Below are 24,493 nucleotides of genomic sequence, written 5' to 3'. Positions count from 1 at the left end.
AACTCGCAGGGGAGCGGGCGCGTTATTTTAATTTGCCCGGCTTCTGAAGCCATGGAGAAGAGGCTGCCCTGGAAAAGCAAATGTGGGAGAGGATGCGGGGCAGGTAAATATCATTAAAATGAAAATCTGCTCTCCCAACCCAAGTTCACCACCAGCATTCGCCCCCAGAGGCGGGGCTGCTTGGACCCGGCTCCCGCGCCGGCCACTCCCTCTCCTGCGCGGCCGAGGCTCTGGCCCCCGCGGGCCTGGTGGGGAACCCGGCAAAGTCGGGCTGGGCGGCCGGACCCTTGGCTCCAGCCCGCAGACGCGACTCCGAGCCTCGCACTTCTGGAGAGGGAGGCGCCGCCAACGAAGCCCGCGGGGCAGCGCACGCCGCGCGAGTCTGGGTCCGGCCGCAGTCCGGATAGCGATTCGGGGGCTTTATTTCTTTGATGGTGAATTAAGGAAAAAATTTCAATTTGAACCGGTAACGCACACGAGGGCCAAATCAAGCCGGTCCCTCGCGCTGGCTCAGCGACCCGGCACGGCATCCAGATCCCTGCCTCCTTCCACGGCGGGCGAGCCGGCCGAGACGCCCGGCTCCTACCTTCCTCCCGCCAGCCGCTTGCCGGACCAGCCGCCGCGCTTCCGGGCGGGGGAGGCCGTCCGGGACCGAAACACCCACCTCCAGCCTTCGCAGGCGGGCTGGGACGAGGATCGGGACCCGGATCTCTACGCCCCGTCCCCCCCCAGCGAGGCCCAACTGCTCCCCCAGTTCCGACCTCCCAGGTGGCTCGGGTGGCGGCAGATGCCGTGCGGGAGGGCGAAGATTTGGGGCTGCTCTGGCAGGTTGGGGATTCGAGGAGGAAAAAAGCAGGGAGACACGGAGAGAAAGAGAGCGCGCGCGAGAGAGCTCTTGTCTACAGATTTATCCACATAATATATATTTATGTAGCTTTTTTTCTCTCGACACTGATCAATGCGCACTCGGATCGCTGGGCGGACTCCCTCCAAGCCGACTCGCTTTTTCTAGTCTAAATAAATAAATAAATAAATAAATAAATAAAGGGAACCAGATGGGAGAAAAAAGCGCCCATTCCACCTCCGCCGCCGCCTTCGCCGCCGCCCCGCCCGCCATCCCTGCCTTTGCTTCGCCCGCCTGGCGCCCTAATAGAGCGCAGCTCGGTGGATAACGCCCCCCTACATACCCACACGAAAATGAAAATCAATGTTTTAAAAATACAAAAAGTTGCACCTGCTGCTATTACAAAAAGAACCCCCAAAAGGCAAAGAGGAGGCCAGCAGCCCCGTTCCTAACGGGCACCCGCTCCCCGCGGCCGCCGGGCCCGGAATCTCAGCGCCTCCCGAAGAGCCATGCGCCTGGCGCTATTTATAGCCGGGGGCTGTCTCGGACTGTACCACCGCCGCTCGCCGGGGCCGCCGACGGGGGAGGCGCGGCGGGGCCGGCGCCGCCCCACGCCGTCCTGCTCCCGGCCGCCGCCCGCCGCCGCGCGGGAGCCCCCCCGCGTCTCGCCCTCTCAGGGCCCCGCGCCCCCCCTCCTCCGCGCGCGCTCACTCGCCGCCCCCACCCCTGGTCTGACTCGGAACTTGAACCGGTCCAGCCTGTTTAAACGGAAAGGACAGAGATCCTGTCTGTTCAATGTAAAAAAAAAAAAAAAAAAGAAAGAAAGAAAAAGAAAAAAAAAGAGAAAAAGAAAAAGAAAAAAAAAAAGAAAAGAAAAAGAAAGAAAAAAAGAAAAGAAAAAGATCAGACCGCAAAAGAGAGAGAGAGAAAGAGAGAGAGGGAGAGAGAGGAGAGAGGGAGGGAGAGAGAGAGCGGGGAGAGGAGAGAGAGAGCGCGAGCGCGAGCGAGCGAGAGAAGAGAGGAGAAAGAGAGAGAGCAGAGAGCGAGAGGAGAGCGAGGTGTAGAGAAACCGAGGGGGAGAGAACCCGAGTGTGTGTATGCGTGTGCGTGTGTGAGCGCGAGCGAGCTTGCGAGGGAGAAGAGCGAGAGAGAGTGCGAGCGAGAAAGAATAAAAGGAAAGAAGATTTTCTCTATGTATATAAAGATGGCCACGTTAGCAAACGGACAGGCTGACAACGCGAGCCTCAGTACCAACGGGCTCGGCAGCAGCCCGGGCAGCGCCGGGCACATGAACGGATTAAGCCACAGCCCGGGGAACCCGTCGACCATTCCCATGAAGGACCACGATGCCATCAAGCTGTTCATTGGGCAGATCCCCCGCAACCTGGATGAGAAGGACCTCAAGCCCCTCTTCGAGGAGTTCGGCAAGATCTACGAGCTTACGGTTCTGAAGGACAGGTTCACAGGCATGCACAAAGGTGAGTGCACCTTTCCCTCCCAACTTTGCCGGGGAGAAGGAGCGGGCGGGCCGGCCGGCCGGCCGGCGACGGACGAGCGGGAGACGGCGCGAGAGGGAGCCTCGGGCGGACGCCGAGGAGGGAGGCGCTCGGGCAGCGGAGACCAGGACTGGGGTGCGTGGGGAGCTGTTCGCTGGGGCAAGGCTGGATTTTGGGCGAGGAGCTGATAGAAGCGGTGCGGTGGGGAGAGCAGCGGAAGCAGAATATGGAGAGAAAGAGAGGATCGAGGGGAAGCGGGGCTTGGATTTTTGGGTGCAGCGACTTGAAAGACTGGGACGGGGACAGCTGCACCGGCCGAGCCCGGGACGCTGAGCAGACTGGCGGGCGCTCAGCGGGCCAGGGACCGAGGGTGCTGTCCATCGCCGTGGTGCTGAAAATATTAAGAGATGGTCTCCTCCTTCTCCGCTCCGGGCCAGAGTAGCAGGAGCGCAGCCGTCTAAAAAGAAGAGAGGTGACAAATTCAGAGAGATATTTTTATTTCGCTATCAATTTAACAGTAAACTCTCCCTGTCGAGCTATGTGCCTCAATAATCCGGTTGTGGTGTGAGTGGTGGGGGAGGGGGTGTTTGATGTTTGAAGGAAGGAGGGACAAAACCTAAGGCAAGAATTAGCAAGGAACCAGCCATCCCCTGGGTGGAGTGGGGGGTCAGGGAAGCCTGAATGATCCCCTTCTCAGGAAAGCGGAGCTTTGGGGGAAAAATCTGTGTGTGCAAGATATGCATTTTGAAGGGTGTAGCCTAAATTATCCCAAACTCACCATGCAGAGAGCTTATAGTACATTATTTCTCTCCCTTGAAGCAATCATTGCTAGTGAGTGCTTGGGGGAGGGGGAGACAGAATAATCAAAGAATTAAAACCCAGCAACTTTTTAGGAAAGTGGTCATGAGAAATGTCTGCAGCCTGCCTGTTTTCTCCTTGTTTTATTATCTTTAAGGCAGATCCCCAAACGTGTTCAGTTGTAGAACGTGTGTGGGTGGCTGGTGGGTGACGAAATTAGCCCAGTGCTCCGCTCCCTAACAGTAATGTATAGGATGTGCAGTGGGGATTAATCCGGGATGGAGCTGTGTGGGCAAGTTAAATGCTTTCTGAGAGAGATTGATCGTCAGGCAGGGAAGGAGCACCGAGCTAAGGAAGTTGTAAGGGATGTGTATGGACGTTCCGTTTTTAATAAACAGTAGTGTGGAGAGCCACTGAAGATGCTGTGTTAGAGCTGGTGGTTTTAAAGATGAAAACACACACACGCACACGCACACCCACCCACACACAGAGAGCAGCCTCATCCTTGGCCACAAATGGGCTATGAACAGAGCTGATCCTCCGGCACATTAGGTGCAGAGCGCAGAGCTGTCTGGCTCTCTAAGCAGCAGTGGTTTTCACTATCACAACCTCCCTCCCTCCTCCAGCCCTCCCTTCATCCGAATACTAAGCAGAGCTCCAAACTCTTCATAGTTGGAGTCCCAGAGAGCAGTTTTTATTGGCTTTAGCATCTTCCAGCTTGCCTGCTGAGGAGTAAATCTTAAAGTTAATGGCATGTTGAGTAGCACAAAAACACAGCAGAATGGAAATATACTGGGTTTGCTGGGGTGGGGTGAGGGTGGGGGCTGTAATGGAGAGACAAACCAACCTTTATCCAATATGGAGAAAATGTCTGTCTGATCAGAAGAGAGACTGGAAAGGTGAAATGGGGAGGCAGTCTTTGAAATAATATTTCTTTCCTTCCCCCCACCTCAAGTCAACCGTATCTTTATAGTTTTTCCCTTTCCAATCAAGCTCCCTAGAAGCTAATCAAGGTTTGTATCAAATCTTTGTCATTCTAATATGTCCCCAGATTTAAAAATAGTAATAATGAAAATTTAAAAAGCATAAATAGGGAAATCCTTTGCCCATCTTAATGATCAGTTCTTGTGATGATTTAAATTTTTAAAGTTAAAAAAAATTTAGAACCCACCAGAGGCAAAAGACAGTTGTGAAGAGCTGAGCTTCTTAAGAGATCCGGGTTTGGAGCACTTTATTTACTTCTTTATTTCAAAGGAAGATAAACTTTAACAATATTCCTTGGTTTCTTCTCACGATCCCTTGCTGGTATCATCACTATGTTCTTGATGTTATTTGGACTCCCTTGTACTATAGCAAAGAAGTAGAATTATCATCATTTGCATCAGGAAGCCAGAGAAGGTTATATTATAGCTTTATCATATGTATCATATATATACTATATACACATATCTGGCCAGGATTTCTAGGACAAGCAAAACTTCATTTTCTAAATAATTCTTCCCCTAAACTGGCTCAGTCAGTGGCAGGCAGGCCCGTTGGCTCCGGCATGCTTGGTGTCTCATTGTCGCAGCCCACCCTTCATAGCCTAAGCATATATATTTTTCCCTATGAAACTTCCTGCCTCTCTGTCCCTTGGATTTTTACAGGCAGGGTTGGGCCACAATGTCTCTAACAGTGCCTGGAAGCTCCAGGAGAGCTGAATAAATGAAGCATTCTCTGAGGTCTGGTTTATTCAGTCCTAGAAGAGTTTGAACTCCTCCTTCAGAGATACAGCCTGATTTATTAGCTAATCCTGATAAAATAAGCCTCTGGCCACCTTAAAAAATTACTCGCTTGCCATTGGTGATTAATTACTGTTAAGTCAAAAAGCATGATGAGGCTTGAAGAATGAGGGTTGCATTTGGCTTCTAGATTTTCCCCAACTCTAAATTGACAACATGAGGCTAAGGATAGAAACATGCCTTTGTTAAGCCTGGTTTCGGGGCATATTTGTGGCTCTTTCTTTCCCCTTCTTGAATTTTTAACTTCTAATGAATCATATTGGTATAAAATTGAGAGACATGACAGGATACTGGCCTCCAGTGTGGATGGCATATGCATATTATTGGCAAAGAAAAAGAAAGAAAGAAAAAAGAAGAGAAAAAGAAAGAAAGAAGAGAAAAATAAGTAAAAATTAAATTAAATGCATGAGATTTTAGGTGGGTATCCATTTGTTTGCCACCTGCCATTTCAGGTAACTAAAGAAGGAAGGAGTTCTAAGGGTTAATGGAATACCTGCCATGCGTAGAGTGAACCTTAAAAGGCAATTACTCCAGTCAAATTGGGAGTCTGTGGAGGAGGGAGTGGGTGGGTGTTGTGGAGCAAACCCAGCCGTATCAGAGAAAGGCTGTTGGGCTGGGGAGGCAGCAAATAGCAGTTGTGGACTGGGGTAATTACTGTAAAGGTAAATCCACCCCCTGGAGACTAGAAAACACTTGGGCAGGGGTGGGGAAGATCTGGGTGCTAGGCAGAGAGAGAAAGGAAGAAAAAAAGCCCAGAATTACAATTCAAAGAAATAACACCCAAAGAAGAAAACCTAGTTCAATGCAAACTCTCCCGGCTAACTCAGTGTCTTCTTTTCTGCCCCCATTAGAAGCACTTTGAGAAAGATTGTTTTTTCCAGGCTCCAAAGAGAAAGACATTGTACTATTGATTAAAGAGGAGACAGGCAAACTCCCCAGATAGCAGCACAAGTGAGCTGAGGACCAATTTGGCCCCTTCCTATAGAATTTTTCTCCCTTGGGGAAGGGAAGAGGTCACCCACTAGTCTAATTCTTTCCTTCTCTCACTTTACATTTATTTCTCTTTTCTTCTTTTTATTTCCTGGAGAACAAATAGCAGTGACTGAAAATACATACACACGCATTCCCATGCCTGCTAACACACACACATACGCAGTCGGTGGATCACACATGAACAAGCCAGCAATCCATTCATAACTTTGGTCTTGTCTAGCAGGATAGAAGGCAGCAAAGACTGAGTTACTGGGAGACATAAAGACTAGTGCTCTCTGGATAGCCATATTATAATGCATTATCTTTGAAGTCATTTAAGTCCAATTTAAGTGGTATTTAGTATAATATTTATGAATTAATGTAATCTAAACATAAGGCTGTCCCCAAAGGTTTAAACAGCCTTTACTACTGATGTGTGCTTGTTCCCAGAGCCTGCGATGCATTTTAATCTAAACAGCCAAGTCCATATCACAGTCCCTCTTGTTAACCAGTCAGAACAAATCTGTGCCTGGGTAACCACTCTGCATTGAGATTTCCCCCTACTGCATGGAGGAAAACCTAGTCTACTGGCAGCCCCAGGGTGCTCCCAACCCAGGATCCACAGCTGCAGGGACTTCAGCCCCTCATACTTTCACACTACATCCAGAGGGAGGGTGGGGACAGAGTAATAGAACCTTCTGTGGACTGAGCTCTGGAGAGTATTTCATTTAAAAATATACTCATCACCCGATACACAACCTCTCATTTCAGCGGTACCTGACAAGGAAGTACCTGAAGCCCCTTGATTTGGGGTGCAGCTGGGAGAAAGGGAAATAGCAAGTGTCATGATTGTTTTGGTGATTCTTGACTATCTTCATAAAACTGTGCCTTATGTTTTCATTTAAGATGTAGCCATTTTCAGAACATCAAGTTTCCACCGCTTGACTTTAGCCGGGAGGGCTCCTTGTTTTTTTCCTTAGTAGGTGAATTAAAGCCAGTGAGGCTCTATCTGATTTCTGTTTTCAAATGAGTCTAAGAGACAGTGAAGCTGAAGTATCAGCATGGGCATCAGCTCAATTCAGATGAACTTTTAAAAAAAATTTACTTTGAAAAATAAAAATTCAGTCTGTCCCGGGAAAGACACTCGTAGAATGACTGGGCACACACCTATAGTTTTTAAAAGAAAGATTTGCCTTGTGAGAAAGAGGTATGGAAAATGAGATAAGAAAAACATTAAAAAAATTTCACTAAAGAAAATAAGCAATAGTAATCATTGCAAAACTAAAGTAAACCAAAGTAACAGCCCCCATAAAAAAAAATCTCAAATCCCAGATGTTTGTAAGTATTCTATTTAGGAGCAAAGAAAAACATTATTGGGAAATATTTGATTTATTGAAGAGACTGGTGGTTATTTGCTGCTTTACATAATTTTATTTATCTTTTGAAGAGACTTCTTCAGAATCAACGCACAGATAATATGCACATGTGCACGTATATGTATCCATGTACAAGCATGACTAAGCGCATCCCACACATATGGGAGCCAGGGCTGGCCTAGATTCCACTTCAATTCAACAGGGAGATGTTAACACTCTTTTCCCCCCTCAGCTTTAATGGGAATTCTAGATTGGGTTGAAAGAACCCCCTTGGCTTACTTCCACTCTCTCCACCTGCTCCAGTTGGCTGAATGTTTGTGGCTTCTCAAACACAAAACAAAAGAAAACAAAAAGAAAGGCTTTTCTTGAGTAAAGTCACAGCTTGAAAACAACCCAGAGGAACACAATTACAAAAAGGTATGCCATAGATGTGTGCCCCCATAATGTAGGCATATTGTAAAGTTGTGAGTGTGTTTTCGAAGAGCTAGTTTCCAGAGGCACTCCTGATGCCCAGTGATCATGCCACACTCCGGGGACTTGACTATGGCCATCCTTCTCACTATTATTAGCATGATAATCCTCATTATTATTATTTACATACCAGGATGGGAGAGGGGCTTCTAAGTGATGCCTGAGAAGATACTTAACTGAGAAAACAGCTGGTCTCACTTGCCTCGGATGCTTTTGGGGGAAATGTGGCACAGCTCACACCTTTCACATCATCACAAGGTAGTCTGTTTCCAAACTGACCCAGGAAGGATCTCTTCGAAGGGGACTTGCAGAGGGCAGGCTATAGAAGAGAGGGAGAAGTCATAGAAAATGAGGCCCAAAATCATTAGCAGAGCAAAAGGGAAACTGAAAGTCGTAGGGCCCAGATGCCAGCCGGAAGCTGGGAGTGCTGGTTGACAGTGGCTGAAGCGCAATGTTTCTGAACTTGGAAGGGAAATCCCATGTGACACACAGAGGGAAGTGCTAGAGGGTGTGAAAATCTGTGTGCATCTGTGGATCCCTGAGGGTTGGGGGAGGGAAGATGCCACAGCCCATGTGGGTGTTGGTGTGAGCATGTGTGTGTGAACTTCTGTTTACATGTGTGTATGTATGTGTGCGTGTGTGCGTCCAGGAAAAGATGATAAATGGAAATGGAATGATGTTAGGGGTAGGTTCATCTTGCAAGGCAGTATGCGTGATCAGGGAGATGGTTGATGGAGAAAAGGAGAGAAGGTGGAGAGAACAACACCGTCCGTCCTTGTGCTTACATACATGCTGCACCTCGGAACTCCTAGCTTGGATTTTATCCATGATCTAAGTGCCAGTGTGGTGGTGTGCTCTTGTTTGTCTGCCTCATATCCCCACCCAAAAGTCCAGGTTTAAAAGAAGGTTCCATCTCCCCCCGACTCATCATCCTTCTGATGCTTGCCTGCTTCTGCTCACCTATGGACTCATTGTAGAAATGACCTTCTATCTGTGATCTGAGTAGCCAGCCACAGAACCCAGCTCTCTGCAGAGATAATTCCCTCCACTCACTGTATTTCCTATGTCACCTGCTGCCCCCTGGCAACTGCTTTTTTTTTTTCTCTTGTAGTGTTTACACACACACACACACACACACACACACACACACAGGACTTGATCAAGGCAGTCAAGCTAGCCCCTCCAAGCAGAGTGCTGCATTTTCCCTCCATGCAAGGAGGGTGTGGCAGGGACCAGGACGCCTTCCTTTTGGTGTCTCCACAACTAGAGAAGCAAGTTCATCACCTCTACCTTTGCCTTCTTAAATACACAGACTCTCCAAGAATCACAAAAAGTGTCTAATCCTCGTCTAATCCTACCTAAATAGCCTAGGGGAGGGGAACAGAGCCCCCCAACTTAGTTGTAACCCTCTGGCTATCAGTCTTCATCTCCCTCTTTTCCTTCTTCTCCTTGCCATTAAGACATCCTCACAAACTGCAAGGTGGGGCCTAAAGAGAAAAATCCAAGTTCCACCTGGCAACATAGAGTGCGGTTCGAAATGCCAGGACGAAAAGACAATGATAAGGGTAGAAATGATGACAGAGGAATTTCCAGAGTTGTGGTGCCTGCCCTAGGGGCTTCCTTGTCCCTACTCATCCTGTTCCCAGTAGCCCCTGGATGGGTATAAAGCCTGAGACTCAGCCTTGCAGGAACCAACTAGGAAGCCAGGTGGGCAGCCCCAGGGTAACTGTCCTCCTTTCCAAGTCCCTTTGGAAGTAGAAGGGGGTGTTTTCTAGACCATATGCTCACAGGCCTTCTCCCCTTTTACTTGCTCCATATTTGGTTTCTCTTATCCTCCCTTGTATCTCCCCTCCAGCATTAGCTGACCGAAGCTCTCAAACTGAGCGATCCCCAGCAGCTCAGCTCAGGAACAAATCCTACGTGGCCATCTGCAAGATGTAAATAAATGGGTGCCCTCATGGAGACAGACGTAGTTCTGGCTCTGTGAGGACAGAACAGCCAAAAATATTGATCAAAGCTCAGGGAAAAAAATTGATAATGAGCTGGCCTCCAACAAGAGTTTAATTGACAGAGACTTCCGAAGGCCGGCTCTGGACAGCGCATAAACTGACCGCAATGTTACTTTATTGCAAACACTCTGCTTTAATTAATTATCACCTTTGTTAAAAGCAGCTCCAGATCAAAGGTTTCTAGATACTTAACAGATCTTACTAACAAAGCCCCCTGTGAATTAGGCTATCCCAGGGCTCTCCAGTGAGGCTAGTGAGTTTCCTTCCCATTTTCTTCCCTCTTAGCTGTTGCCTTCTTCCTCTTTGTTAAAATGAATGGTTCTTGCTGCACAGCCTCTGTGTCCTAGGACAGGGATTTTGAGGGGTGTTGTCTGCAGAGGGCAGGGGGCTGCCATTCTGCAGCTGTTTCTAAAATTACACAACTGAGACTAGGTTCACCTTCACATTTATCTGGCTGAAATGGGGAGTGTCAACAGAAGAAAAAGGAATTCATGGAAATGCAAAAGGTGTGTGTGTGTGTGTGTGTGTGTGTGTGTGTGTGTGTGTGTGTGTATGAGCGCGTGCGCGTGCACATGCACAAGCGACGATGTGCACATCCACATAAATATTACAGGATCGATGCATTTCACATCCGCTGCTCACACCTCTTAACTTCTCCCTCCTGTCTCTTGAGCACCTGTGCTACTGTTGTATTTCACTCTGAGAAATGCTCGCAGCTGAAGCGTGCATAGATGATGCTGTATCGAACCAAGCCATTGTTTGGATTTGGTTGTGGAGTCTGGGTGCCTATTGAAGGATTGTCCTTGCCTGGAGTAGGTGATGCCTAAAGAATTCACTTCTCAAGATAGGATGGGAACCTCACTCTCCAGAGTCCCCAAAACCTACAAACTGACAGGTGACTTACTTGAAAGCAACCCTTGGAGTCGTTCTAGGCAAATTTGAATGCCATACGTGGCTGTTTGTTCATTATTCTAATTTAATGATGCAGTCACACCTAATTAATCCATGTCTGGTTTATTCATACACTATGTCTGAGGATCCAAAAGATCTCTCTAGCTAGCCAGCTTCCCTTTACAGGGGCATGTGAGGGGCTCCCCTGACAAGTGAGCGTGTCGGAGTCCAAACAGGAACAGATTACTGTAGACTGATCTGATAGAGGCACTGTCCCTGACACCACTGTCCATGCAGGTAGAAGTAACAGCAATCATAGACAGACGTAGCAATGAGATATGTGTGCCTGTCGTGACACACATGAGCACACAAACCATGCGTTCTACCACAGAACCCTTCTGATGGGCAAGGGGCCACACTCCCAATGCGTAATAAATAACAAGGTGTGTCAAGCATTCCTCTGATCAGGAGTTTCAACACAGAAGGTTGAGAGGCCGAACTGAGTCAGACTCCTCTCTCTGCCTTAAGAAAGTGGATCCTGACCCATTGCTGCCACTGCTCAGATAAAGAGACTGAGGCTGGAAGCAGCATGCCCCTAAAGTCAAGCCTGCAGCAAAGCCTTCAGCACACCTCCCCGTGCTGGTTCTGGCCAGACTGCTTGCAGCGAGTGTTGCCTCTTGCTTGGCAGGTACATTGAGAGAACGAGGCATCAACCTAATAATATCCTTATAAAGCCAAGCCTCCTGCGCAGGTCCTAGGAGACAAGAGGCATCCAAAGATCAAACACTACATCACAGTGTATTTGTAGGAACTCTCTGATTCTGCTACCTCCCTATAATGCTCTAATTGACTATTTGATCAGCTCTAAAAGGGCCAGTGTTCAAGACAGACTCACACACACATTCATACACACACTTACATGCATATTCACATACACATGTGCATGCACACATATATATACTCATCGCACAAGCACATGCATGCAGACTTTTTCTTGCACACACTGCCGTACCCACACCGGCTCATCTAACAAGGGTAGATTCTCACAGGAGATGCTTGAAGGTGAGTGAAAAGCACACACCTAAGATTGTACATGCCCTTCCAGTAATGGGCTTATCAATAGCTCTTAAAGAAATGTGACAGCCAGCCCAGAGTGATTCAGTTGTGTGGACAAAGGTCAGCATATAGATATCCATTATTAATAATATCAATATCTTGGTTGACCAATATAACCAGAAACTGTATCATGTCGCTGCTGATGGGTGAGGCTGGGAGGGCTCTGCGGCAGCAGCAGGAAATTATACCCATGTAAAATTAATCATATTGACTGGTTCTAAGAATATACGGAGAGGTGAAGATGTTGGTAGTGCTTGCCATGGTGGGAGAGGGGGACCTTGTTCCCAGAGGCTCCATGGTCTTGAACTCCTGGAAGGAGCCCAGGGGGAATGGAGGTGTCCCTGGGTGACCGATGAGAACACTCTCCCTCATCCGGCCTCTGCTTTCCAGCGGGGTGAGGCGGAGGAGAGGTGTTCTCTGAACAGGAAAAGAAAGAAATAGGATCCCCTAACCATTATCCACCCAACATATCCATATCTTTCTGTCAAATCAATACTTGGCTTGGCTTTGTCTCACCGGATGAGGCACAGAGAGCATCCTTGCACCCGCTGTGTGAAGAGGTCTATCTCCAAGGGGTGTCATGAGCCTGAAGCAATATCCCCAGTTATGTGGGTGGGATACCGGCCCCGGGAGTTGCCAGTGTGCACTATGCAACTTCGAGTTCCCAGGAAAAAAGGCATCCAAACAAATCAGTCACCAAGATTGGGTTCTTGGGACCAGCAGAGCCAGGGACTCAGAGTCTGGTGGGGTCAACAGTGTTCTGGACTTTGGAAAGCCATTGCTCCCTAAAGCTCACCTCCAGTCACAATGAGTGGGAAGGAAGGGGGAAGCCATTGCATCCTTGGCCTTGGGATTCCCTTCAAGTATGCCCCTGACCCCTCATCCCCTTGCCTGCCAGAGCCCCAGCTCGGGATGTCCTTGATCTTCCTTGGCAGCCCTGGGCAACATCTGGAAGGGAGGAGAGGAAAGGAGAAAATCCCAGTGGCTGGGGCCTCCTGAGAGAGGAAGAAAGGGAACAGGGCTGGCAGGGAAAGCCCAATAAGCTTTTGGATCATTCCTCTTCTCTGTTCCCAGAGCCTGTGGAGGCAGCTGGAAGGGAGCCTGCCTTAGAGGCCAGGCCCATGGTTAGTTCGTGATAGACGATAGGAGATGGACCTTGAAAAGATGGCTTTGACTGTAAAGGAGGGTGAGGAAGTGGCTTCCTTGGCTGGAATGGGAGATGCAGGTTCTAAGGACTGGATACACCCCTTCCTATAGGGAATTTGGAGCCTCAGCCAACAAGCCACGTCTATCCTCCTCTGACCTGCCTCCCCTTCCCTGGCTATAAACACACTCAGACTTCTGACACCCAGCCCTCCGGCCAAGGGCTTTGGCTGGTCTCTGTGCTCCTCCCCAGTGCTAAGGGCCCAGCTTTCCTAGCAGAGGCGCGGCCCCCAGACCACCCAGGTCAGCACCCAGATGTCCAGACTTGTTTCCAACACGGCCCAGGCTGGGTGCAGCCACAGCGGGAGCATGATGAGGACAGGTCCCGGAGCCCGAGCTCGTCCTCTGTCCACGGTGCCGCATCCCTTCTGGACCCAAGACCTGGATCTAAGGAGCTCTAGAAGAACAGCAAAGAGCCCAGAAGCCAGGCCCCTCCTCTAGACCCTTCCCCTACCTACTGTGAGTGCGGGAATGCTCCCCTCTCCACCAGCGGCTGCCTGCCATCTGACGGCGAGAGGGAGAACTTCCTGCTCTCCAGTGCGGGGCCCCTGACGAGGAAGCGGCTGCTCCTGTCACTGCCAGGCTCCCCATGGAGGAGCTGCAGGGCAAACCCGTACCTCGCCCCTCTCCTGGCACCTCACAGGGTGAGGGTGGGCCGCTCCTCTTGCGCATGGGAGCCCCCTGCTCCAGTGGGCGGCGTGAGACCCTGGGCCAGGCCCTTCACTGGGCCTGGGCCTGGGGCAGCAGCAAAACAGCCACCCAAAATGAGACGGGAGACTCAGAAAATCCAGAAAGTATTGTAGTTTCAACATGAATGTGAAGTTTGCTCCATTTCAAAACAAAATACTTAGTTTAAAGTTTAGTATGGGTTTTATTCTTCATTCCATACATTGGGCACCAGAATCTTTTCCATACTTAGGACTGTAACAGGTCCAAATCCAAATCACTCTATCCCTCAACTTTTGCAAATGCCCCCACAGGACACACACACACACAGGCCTGCACACTCAACCCTGTGCCTGATGAAGTAGACCTGGGTGGAGGACCCGTCAACTAGGCATCCACTGGCCCATGGGCCACCCAGGTCCAGTGGAGGCTGGGACCTCAGTCACGTTGGTCACGAGAGTGAGAGAGATACAGAGCAGAACAGAGGTACTGGCTTATGTCCACACATCATTTTTTTCCCCAATAAAAAAAATCTTTTTTATTGAAAAATAAAACATTCTTTACACTTGTCTTAATTATTTCAATAAGTAAACTATTAGATTTATTTTAGAGTCAATGTTACTTTAGAGTCCATTCTGTTGTCATTGTGTTGAGCAAGTTTGAAAATCCACTGGAATGAGAAGGAAAGGGTGAGGCCCAGGACTGCGCAGCTGAGTGGGTCCCTAAAGAGAGGAGGGGGTGCAAATTACAGGGTGGTGTCTCAGTGCAGAGAAAGCCTGCCCTTTGGCTGCAATGAGTGGTCACTTGGCAGATGGGGGTTGTGATAGCAAAGGGGAGGAGAGGGAAGGGGAGCGTGGGGGAGCAGAGCCCCAGGCCACACCCAAGGACCTGGAGCCCAGGGGGGCAGCCAGACTCCTACTCCTTTTGGCGTAAGACCCCTATCTGCCCCTCACAGTGTCCCCCATGGCCTTAGTTCGTTTCTCAAGTTTCTCTGCAAGCATTCATTAACCCTGAACGTTCTGAACTGTCTCAGCTGAGCCGGTGCTTAAAAGTCTGGCCCACGGCAGTAGCCATGTAGCAAGGAGGAGAGGGTCCCCAAAGCCAGACGATGCAAGAGGAGGAGCCTGCTGGGGCAAGAGCAGTGGTGTCATCCACCCAACTGCAGTTGGTCTCTGTGACACCCCCCAAATATCTCCCCATGGGGCAGAGGCAGGCTCCTGTAACATGTAAGGCATTCCAGTCTGGTGGGGACACACACCATGTCCCCCACTGGGAAGCCCTTGGTCTCATGGGGCAGATACAGGCCTCCCTCTAGGAGGCACAGATTAACATGCAACTCAGGGACTCTGAAAGTCGAGCCCTCTCCTTGGAAGGTGGGGACCCACCCTCACCACCACCAAGTAACTGGGCGTGACAGAGGACGGCAAATCCACAAAGAAGAAAGTACCCAATACAAATGTCCTGTGCAGGAGCCCCCCAAAAAGAAGTAATCAGATAAGAGTACAGGCTTCCTGCCCAGGGGAGCTTGATCCTGGGTGCCCAGGTGACAAGAGGATGGCAGAAACCAAGGCTGGCACACGGGAATAAGACAGAGGGGGGAGGCTGGATTGCAGACGGGCCCCATTGCTTTGCTTCATTTTGTTCCGTGACATTTTGTTTCTGTCCCACTGCAGCTAAGTCTCATTCTCAGGCCAGTGGACAAAGGACTTTCTCACTTTAAATAAATCTGGACCCACCACCAGTCTGGCTGAGGGAGAAGCAGTGGGGATCAGGAGCAGATGAAGAGGTGACAGTCCTGGCCCAGGAAGTTAGTGATACCCACAGAATGTGCGAGGGCTGGCCTCACCTGCCTTGAGGCTGCAGTGTCCTTCAGCTGTCCCAACAACAGCCCACTTGGGCTGAGAAATTACTCACAGAATATTTAAACCTGTGGCCATGTCAGGAAACCATGGGGCACCTGGGTGGCTCAGTCAGTTAAGTGGCCGACTTCGGCTCAGGTCATGATCTCACGGACTGTGCGTTCGAGCCCCGCGTCGGGCTCTGTGCTGACAGCTCAGAGCCTGGAGCCTGTTTCAGATTCTGTGTCTCCCTCTCTCTGACCCTCCCCTGTTCATGCTCTGTCTCTCTCTGTCTCAAAAATAAACATTAAAAAAAAAATTAAAAAAAAAAACAAACCTGTGGCCATGTTCCCTCTCACCAAGGCAAGCAGCCAGATTGTCCCCCAGGCTCACTTGGCTGAATGTCCCAGAGATAAACTATGGGGTTCTGGAAGGTAGAATCTTCTCCTGCCCTCCACCTTTCTTCTGTGCCTGCCCCTAGAATGGCTGGAAGCAGCCAGGCAGGGAGGCGGGGGATAAAGTCAGGGAGCAATGTTTCCTGGGGTGACAATGGTCTCGCAGTTGGAGGCATCTTGGTAGATCCCAGGAAGAACTGCTTCCAGTGTGGGTGAGGGTTCCAGGACCTCGGTGCAGCCCATTTACTGCAGGGGAGCAATCAGGGTGCCTCTCCATCCCCGGGAGAGAAATCCAGCCCAGAGGAGCAGGAATAATGAGGTGGCCTTTGGGGCCCCAGACGCAGGAGTGTTGTAGCCGAATTTTTAGGGGAGGCAAACTCTCCTCTTATAGACCTTGACTCCTGGCATCTTCCTGACTCCAGGGGTGGGGGGTCTCAGAGGGAGAGCAGAACTGGACTTGGTCGTGGGGCTGAAGTAAGTGCACGACTCCGCTCCTGGCAGGGATGTGGAAGCCTCCTCTACTCTCTCCTCTAACACCCCCAGGCCACACACCCCAAGCCCCAGTGCTCCCAGGCCTTCCCGCCTTCCTGGGATAAGGGCTCCCAACCCAAACTGACCTCCTTTCCCCATCCTTTCCAAGTCCTGCCCCCTGCTGATCTGACAAATCAAACTGGGCAGATGTGTCCCTGGTGGCTAATGGACATTAATGTGTTACCATCTCCGGTGACATGTGCCTCGTGGAGGGACCTTTTAAAGCCTGGTCTGTAACCATAAGAAACATCTCTACTGGGGGGATCTGGGCACAGGCCAGGCTAGAGGGAGTCACCATGAGGCTGGGAGGCCCCTGGCTACTCAGAAGGGCATGGGCCTGCTTGGCTTAAAGCTGCATCGCCAGGGGATGCTGCAGGGCAAGGGGCACCCAGAGAGCCGAAGGGGTGGTCACCCTGCTCATTCCCTACCCAGGGGCTGCCTCGACAAAGGTCTAATCAAATATTAAACGTGGTCCGTAAACTTAAACCATTGTCATAGCTGAGTGTGAGGCTCTCCCCAAGAACAGCCCAGCTCGAGGACATACATTTCTATCTAGTTTTGCCTGGGTGCTGGGGTGAGGGCATCTTCATTCATGCCCCGTTGGAGGCAGGAAAAAGGGGAGACAGACGGGGACCATGGCAGGGAGTAAGGCTCATGGCTTTCCTCCTCCCTTCTGTTATTCATTTCCTCTGATTTTTATCTAATCTCTCCTGATTGTTCTGGTGAAACTTAATAGACAAAGTGAATTTTTATTACATCATCAATATAATCTCCAGCTAATCAGCAGACACAGGGGCCACCGCCAGCCCTATAGCTCCTCATCTGGCTTCACAAATAGTAGCAACAATCACCGCCTAGCGCTACTCGTACACCTCCTCCTGAGAGGACCCTCCCCCTGCTGCTCCCTTTCCCCAGACCTATGCCTAGAGTTTCTGCTTTCTCAGGCCCCCCCACCCCCGCCCCTGCCCAGTGGGCCCCATCGCTGGCCATAGAGATTTCTTCCCTCTTCCTACTTTTCATTTTCTCCCTCCCAGCTTTAGTGGTTATAATCACAAATCTGGGGCTGGTGTTTCGAATGCCAAAATAGCCTAATGTCAACTGATTCTGATCCTACTTTTCTCCGTGCAAGGAATATGATATGTCATAAGATATTATGTAATCCTATGGATTACGGCACATGCCATGAAACAAATTAAGTCATAGGTTACACTGTACCTATGTAACCTAGGTACCAACATGTTTGGGCCATTTAAAGTCAAATCGTGCATCTTATATACCGTATCATAGATGCTAAATTATATATTTCGTTTATATTATAGTATGCCTTCCATTTATATAGCATTTAACCAGTAAAGTGCTTTCTTTTCTTTTACCACTTTTGTACCCCTATGGCAGCCAGGTATAGCTGATACCTTTTTTATGAAAAAAAAAGATGGAAAAGGAATCATGAAGGAAAATTACAATCTGGTCAAATCCTGCCAGGATACAGCCGAGCAGCTTAGGCTCAGAACCAGTGCTGGCAAGGCGGGGAAGGGGGCATGGGCGAATCAGAGGGGGCAGAGACCTGGCGGCAGACCAGCTAGGCAGACTCCTGAGGCCCTTGGCTAAAAGGCAAGCATAATTTAAGAAATGACTGGTTTGGGGCTCTTCCGCCTCATGCCTGCCCAAAGTTAAATGTGAAACTGAGTGTATCCCCTTCCGAGACATCACCTCAAGATACTGGGCTCATTCCGTAGCATCGGGCCATCTTTTCCCTTATTCTTCAGGGAGCCAGGCCACACTGCTCTATAGCGGTTTTGATTTAAGAAACCAGCAAGCATCACTTAGGGTCAAAATCTTGTAAGTAAAGTGGGTGATGAGGCTGAGGAATCTGACTTTGGGCCTCCACTCCATTGACTTTTCGGGGGAAAAGAAACCTGCTTCTGCAAGCAGATCAGAGCCAGCTGTGGGAATGACCAGCCACCGTTCCTGAAGGCAGGCCCGAAATTTCTGTGCAAAAGGCCAGTTCTACAGATCTATTCAGACAATGGCCTGCGCGCACCTAGGGGCCATGGGCGGGCCTCTCTGATTTTGGCCTGACGGTTCAAGAGAGGCCTCCGTCATCGCAGGGACCCCCAGAAGCGGCAGCTCTTAGTGCTCTGCATGCTGCCGGCTGCAGAGGTGGCTGGTACACCAAGGACGTGCTGCACCGGGAGCTGGACCCCTGGGTCCCTGCCCCACCCTGCCTCCTCACTCAGCGTCTCAGCTTCCTCTTCTCCTAAATCACTGCAATGACACCTGCTCATCCCATCTCTTAGGGTCACTGTGTGGATGGAATGAGCTGAGATGAGGGAAAATGTGGTGAAAAAGTTAAAAATCTCTGGGGTCACTGTCATGTGTTAAGTGCCAGCACCCCCATCAGACCACAGGGAGCTCTGACAGTCCTGGTGTCTTAGAAATAGGACGACAGGATGACATCAGGGCTCAAGGGTGGACGGGAGGGAGTACTGACCAAGCACCTACTACACGGCACACACACAGGGCTCTCGCTTATTTTATCTCATCAAATCCTCGTGACAAAACTGCGACAGAGATGTCACTGTGCCCGTTTGAATGCCAAGGGAACGGAAGCTCTAAGGGCAGTAACTCAACCCAGGTTATGTGCTAGGGAGATGCAGAGACACAGGATTTGTTCCCAAATTTGTTGTGTTTCCAAGCCCACCACGTTTCCATGGTTGCAGCTCCCTTTACAGAAGTAAATAACGATCATCTCTTACATCTCCTTCCTTTTACAGATGGGGAAACTGAGGCCCTGAGACATGACAGACTGAGGTTTTTTTTAAACCCTTCCACGTTGCCTCTATGGCTCTGAAAACACACACACGCACGTACACATTTCAGAGGTAACTGAAACGCCCTCTACAGATGCACATATACACAGACACATATAGATACACTCACAAATAAATACACACTCGTAGACACACATAGGAGCACACTCATGTATGGACATTCACAGAGATACCCATATACACAAACACATACACTCTCAAAAACACAGATAATACAAATGCACACACAGATTTCACAGACAGAGACATATAGAAACATACGAACACACACATCGGCATACAGAGATACACACACAAACATAGATGCACATACTCTCATAGACATGCACACACTCACACACCACTCTGTAATAAGGCTGAATTAACCACAGACACAATTTTGCTATATAACTCCAGCAGGAGAAGTAAAACCAGCTGGTTTAGAGAAAAGGAGCGGGGTTGGGGGGGGCGGGGGGACAAGGGTCCTGCTTGGAGTCAGAGAGTAGGCACACTGGGCCCCTCAACTCACCTTTCAGCCCCAGGCCAAAGGCCAAAAGTCCTCTCACTCACACCTGTGTGGCCCAGGAAGCCCGTAAAGGCCAAGGCCAAATTCTCATTAGACATCAACAAATGCACAGAAGGCATTTGCTAAGAATGCTCTGTGCATTCTCCCCTCTGCATCAACCCACACGATCCTTGCCAAATTTCTGCTCATCTGACCAAGACCAAAGGCAGGTTCTGGAGGAATTAGGGGCAGGCCTTCCAAGGGCCACCTAGTCCCATGCATTGGCTGTGGCCAGGCCTGTGAGCAGAAGAGGTGCCTCAGGAAAAGGAAAGAGTAACCGGGAAGAGAGAAGCGTTGTAGGTTTACAGCCAGTCTGTCCCGGACGCGGGTGCACAGGCTGCCTTGCCTTGTGGCTCAGAGCGAGGGCTGATGTCTGCACACCAAGTCCTCTGGTGTCCACCCGAGCCTGCTCTCAGCCTGCAGGACTCCTGTCATCCATGGGGTTACACTTGGCTCAGGCTTGGCACAGAAAGTGGCCCTGTACAGCTGTGCTAGGAGAACACACACACACACACACACACACACACGGTGAGAAAAGGGTTAGCGGTGGCAGGTAGCTCAGCAGAGAATGGGAAACCCATGGTTTTCTTTCCTTTAGAATAAAATCCTGAGGATCTGGGAATGAATTCACTAAATTTTCACCACTGGCAGGATGAACAGACCACTTGGAAGGTGAAGCTTTCTCGGGACGAGAGGCAAGCCGCCTTTGCCATGCACAGACTTGTGCCATACGTCCTGGGTTCACTATGGGTTGCCATCGGAGGCAGTGGATGTGTTTTTCCCTACCCCCCCCCCACCCCCGTGTACATGCTGTGCTGACAGGCTGTGAGGAGTGAGGCTGGCACCTCTGGGAAACGGTGGCAGAGAGAGGGCTGTGAGTGACCACCGTGTGGATTGTGCTTCAGGCGTGTGGTGTGTCTGTTAGAGGCATGCCGTGTGCTTGCACGTTGTCTCCTTATGTTTTGCATGTAGGCTGTGTCTTGTGAGTTTCTTGTGTATGTGTGTGTGTGTGTGTGTGTGTGTGGTGCTGTGTGGTTCATATGCATGTGTCAGGGGTAGGAGAGCTGTGTGTCTTGCCCTGGTTCTAGAAAAAAAGGGAGGATGCGGGTAGGACTCTCTCACCGTACCACCAAGAATGCAAAACTCCCTCATTCTGGGATTTTCCATCCAGGTGAGCCCCACCCTTTCTTTCAAACCAAAGGTAACTCATGTGAGAAGTACCCCTGCCCCCATCCTAAGGCTCTGAGTCTGAGCAGAGCTCCAGAATCATCTGCAGCCCTCATTGCAGCTGCTGTGAGAAGAGTCCGTGTGTATGTGTGCATGTGTGTGTGTGTGTGTGTGTGTGTGTGTGTGTGTGGTGTGTGCACAGGCACGCACACTACCTCCCTATAAGCACGCCGTAGTGTCAACTGGTGAAGCACAGGCAAAGATATGGGTGGATGTATGTGCTCATAAGAGCTGAGTGTATGCAGGCATATGTGGGCTGGAACAGGTAAGGTGAGCCAGTTTTTAAGTGACGGATTGTGTGTGTATCTATGACTAGAGTTTCTACCAAGTGCATGTAAAAAACAGCAGACAAGATGGGTCCAACTCCCTGGGTGGGCACTCCAACAGTTCTCTGCCAGTGTGTGTGAGTATGGGGGTCTTTTTGAGGAGCTCTGGCCAGGGTGTAGAGGAGTGTGGGAAAAGTCTATGGGAAGGAAGGGTTCTGCACACATGTGGTTGTGGGCAGCCTAATTGAGTGGGACACTAAGTGAGACTGTGTCCCCCAGAGACCTCGCTGCTTTCCTGGATGCACGGCTGGGCCATCTGTGGCATTTTCTCACATTCTGCCCACAGATTCCCCTGGGAGACCGGAAGAAGAGGGGGTTGGGGTTTCTGGGCTCCCCAGAAGGTAGCCCTGAGCACCGAGCTGCCCTTGAAGAAAGCTGAAAGTACAGGGCTGTGTGTGTGAGAGAGAGAGAGAGAGACAGAGACAGAGACAGAGAGAGACAGAGACACAGACAGAGAGAGACAGAGAGAGACAGAGACAGAGAGAGGGAGCTGGGGGCAGCAGCCATGGGAAGAAAGAGTCTGCCCTCCCCACTACCTCCATCTGGGTGGGAGCAGATGGCACTCGAATCTGACCAGCAAGGCCAGAGGCAGCACTTGGAAGCAGCGTGTCCTGAGGGAAGGACAGTGCAAGGGAGGACCGGGGTGGGGCTCCCAGGAAATGCTCTCTGGCTGAACGCATCTCTGCTGTCCTGGACCTGTCCTTCTGTCTAGACACACAAAGTCCCTGAGCCCAGCCCACACATCTACTACAGGTGAATTGTACCTTTGCCTCATCTCTGGGCTATCTGGAGGCTGGTCCAGCTCCTGGTGTGCAGACACAAGGGGCAGCCCTTCCCTGAGCCTGGCTTGTGCATGAACTGGCTTAGCTCCAGGCAGTGTGTGGGAAGAAGGCCAGGCCTACCTGCTCCCGGGGGTCCTGGGGTCACAGGCACAGATTTAGCTGTTACCTCCTTCACTCATCTGAAGGGACCCACCACACTGGCCCCTAAGCGCACTACCCTGTGCTCACAGTTGTCATCTGTGCTTTGCCTGAAAGTCCTTAACAGTCAGCCTGAGGGCACACACAGCCCTTTGGCGAAGTCTGCCTTGTCCTCCTGCAGCCGAGGCCAGAACCTGCCCCTGCCCAGCCTTTCCCAGGTCCGCTCTAGCAGAACCCCCCGGGAATCTGGTGAGAAATAAAGATCCTGACCTCCTCCCTAAACCTTGGAACTCCCTGAATGTGGGTTCAGGGACCCTGTAGTTGGAAAATAGCTCAGGAGTGTCTGCGCGCACCAATGCCTGGTCCCCAGAGCCACCTTCTGGAGGCTCCCCAGCCCCATGGTCAGCACGCAGTCCAGATTGTCAGAATGCTGGGGCTTCCTCCGGCCTCAGAGCCGGACACCGTCCCAGCACCCCCTAACTTCCTGTGCCTTGTAGCCGCTGGCACTCAGCCTTCTTTCCCCGGAGAAATGACTTCCCACACCACCCGGACCATGTACTTGTACCGTAAAACCCCTCCCTTAAGCTCCTGTCATAACTGCCAGAACGGACATGTCTTCTTCACGTGTAGGAAGAGGGCCCGGATCTCTCTCACGTCTCGCCCTCACACTCTGGCACACGCGGACACTGCATGCGGATACACACGCACGCACACACACACAGCTACACATACAGATATACTCACACACATAAATACACTCACACACAGAGACATAACACACAGATACACTCATGCACACACACACAGTGCATACAGATACACACAGACACACAGAGGCACTCCCACACAGAGACACACAGAGATATATTCACACAGGTAGAGACATGCACTCGGAGACACTCATGCACAGGGATATACTCACACACACAGATGCACTCACACAAACACACACAGATACACACAGATGCATACACAGAGACGCATACTAATATGTACATGGTTCAAACTATTCTGTTCCCAGCTCCATGGAATCATTGTCCTGCTCAGCACCTCACCCGGCTTCCTGGGCCTTTGTAGACGCTGTTCAATGGGAGGGGAGGACTCTGGAGGCAGCACAAGGGCTGTGAGACAGGCAGCGCTGAGGTTGAACGCCAGCTGGGAGACCGTGGGAAAGTCACTTTTCCTCCTGGGCCAGCCTTAGTTTCTTTGTCTAGCAAATGGGAATATACAAACTGCCTAAATAGGTCTATCTTGAATATGAAATACAATAATCTAGGCTAAGTTTCTGGCACTGCACCTGCAACATGGTAAGCCTGCAACAAAGTATAGCTGTATAATGAATGAAAAGGAAAAGAAGTCACAAGTTTCCAAACACAGACACCTCAGGCCTTGCTGCCCTTGCCCTTGTGCTTTCCTCCCTGGGAGATCAGTCCATCCCTGCCCCTCTGCTCAGACAGACTTCTGCAGCTCCCCCCGCCACTCCCAACGTGCATTCCCTTCCTTTCCGCTCCCCCCAGACAGAAGCCTTCTCTGCAGAGGCCACACTGAGCCTCCTCCAGGAAGCTTCTAAAGGCTGCATCCACATCCTTCAGTCTCAAGTCCCCTTGAGCCTGGATCTCCCACCCCAGGGCCTCAGACCCTCTGCACCGCCCAGGCTGCTAGTGCATGTCTGGCTGGCCTCTCCTCAGACTGTGAGCTCCCCAAGGCAAGACATGACAGCGATACTGTGTGTCCAACAGACTTCTGCACATCTCCACCACAGGTCCACGGTAGCTTGCTTCACTCACCTGGAGAGACCCACTCTCTGGCCCCAGCAAAGGCCGGTTGTGTTTTTAATATTACGTTTATTATAAATGTTTTCCACCATGAGCAATACTCATCATAGAAAGAATAAACAAGATGGGAAGGTAGCAAGAAGAGAAAGGCACCCCTATTCCCACCTCTCAAAGATAACTACTGTGAATGTCACGGTGATTTTTCTCAGGTCTGATTTTCCTCCGGGGCTTTGGCTCCGTGCAGAAGCTCCCAGCAACATAGTCTGGGCTGTTGCTTGCCTACGGTGCACCGGGCCCTGGGCTGCACGCCGTGTGAGATGTGGAGGGAGATCCACAGCCCCTGCTGGGAGGCTAACAGACTCGAGAGGAAAAGCTGGGAAAACCGGTGCCCAAAGCGTAATGAAAACACAACCTAGCCCCATCGGCCACCAGCAGCCTGACTTGGGATATGCCCTCATGCGTCCTCACCTGCTCCCTTTGGTG

At 50.5% G+C, this 24,493-nt stretch overlaps 1 protein-coding gene across 49 annotated transcripts in view; it reads left to right on the top strand.

Annotated features, from left to right (window-relative positions):
- Nucleotides 1-1,659: 1,659 nt before the first annotated feature.
- The window catches only part of CELF4 (CUGBP Elav-like family member 4), a 299,755-nt gene continuing 276,921 nt past the window's right edge, over nucleotides 1,660-24,493 (top strand). For 48 of the 49 annotated variants that reach the window (XM_060613695.3, XM_060613670.3, XM_060613711.3 and 45 more), the window contains exon 1: nucleotides 1,929-2,322. In XM_060613695.3, the coding sequence (XP_060469678.1) occupies nucleotides 2,037-2,322 (286 nt within the window). In that variant the 5' untranslated portion in view covers nucleotides 1,929-2,036. Of the gene's footprint in view, nucleotides 2,323-24,493 lie in introns of all 49 variants that reach the window. The other variant, XM_060613671.3, reaches the window with a different exon arrangement.

This window comes from Panthera onca, chromosome D3 (genome assembly GCF_046562875.1).
Source record: "Panthera onca isolate mPanOnc1 chromosome D3, mPanOnc1 haplotype 2, whole genome shotgun sequence".
Classification (NCBI taxonomy): Eukaryota; Metazoa; Chordata; class Mammalia; order Carnivora; family Felidae; genus Panthera; species Panthera onca.
This window is presented reverse-complemented; position numbering and strand designations above follow the sequence as displayed.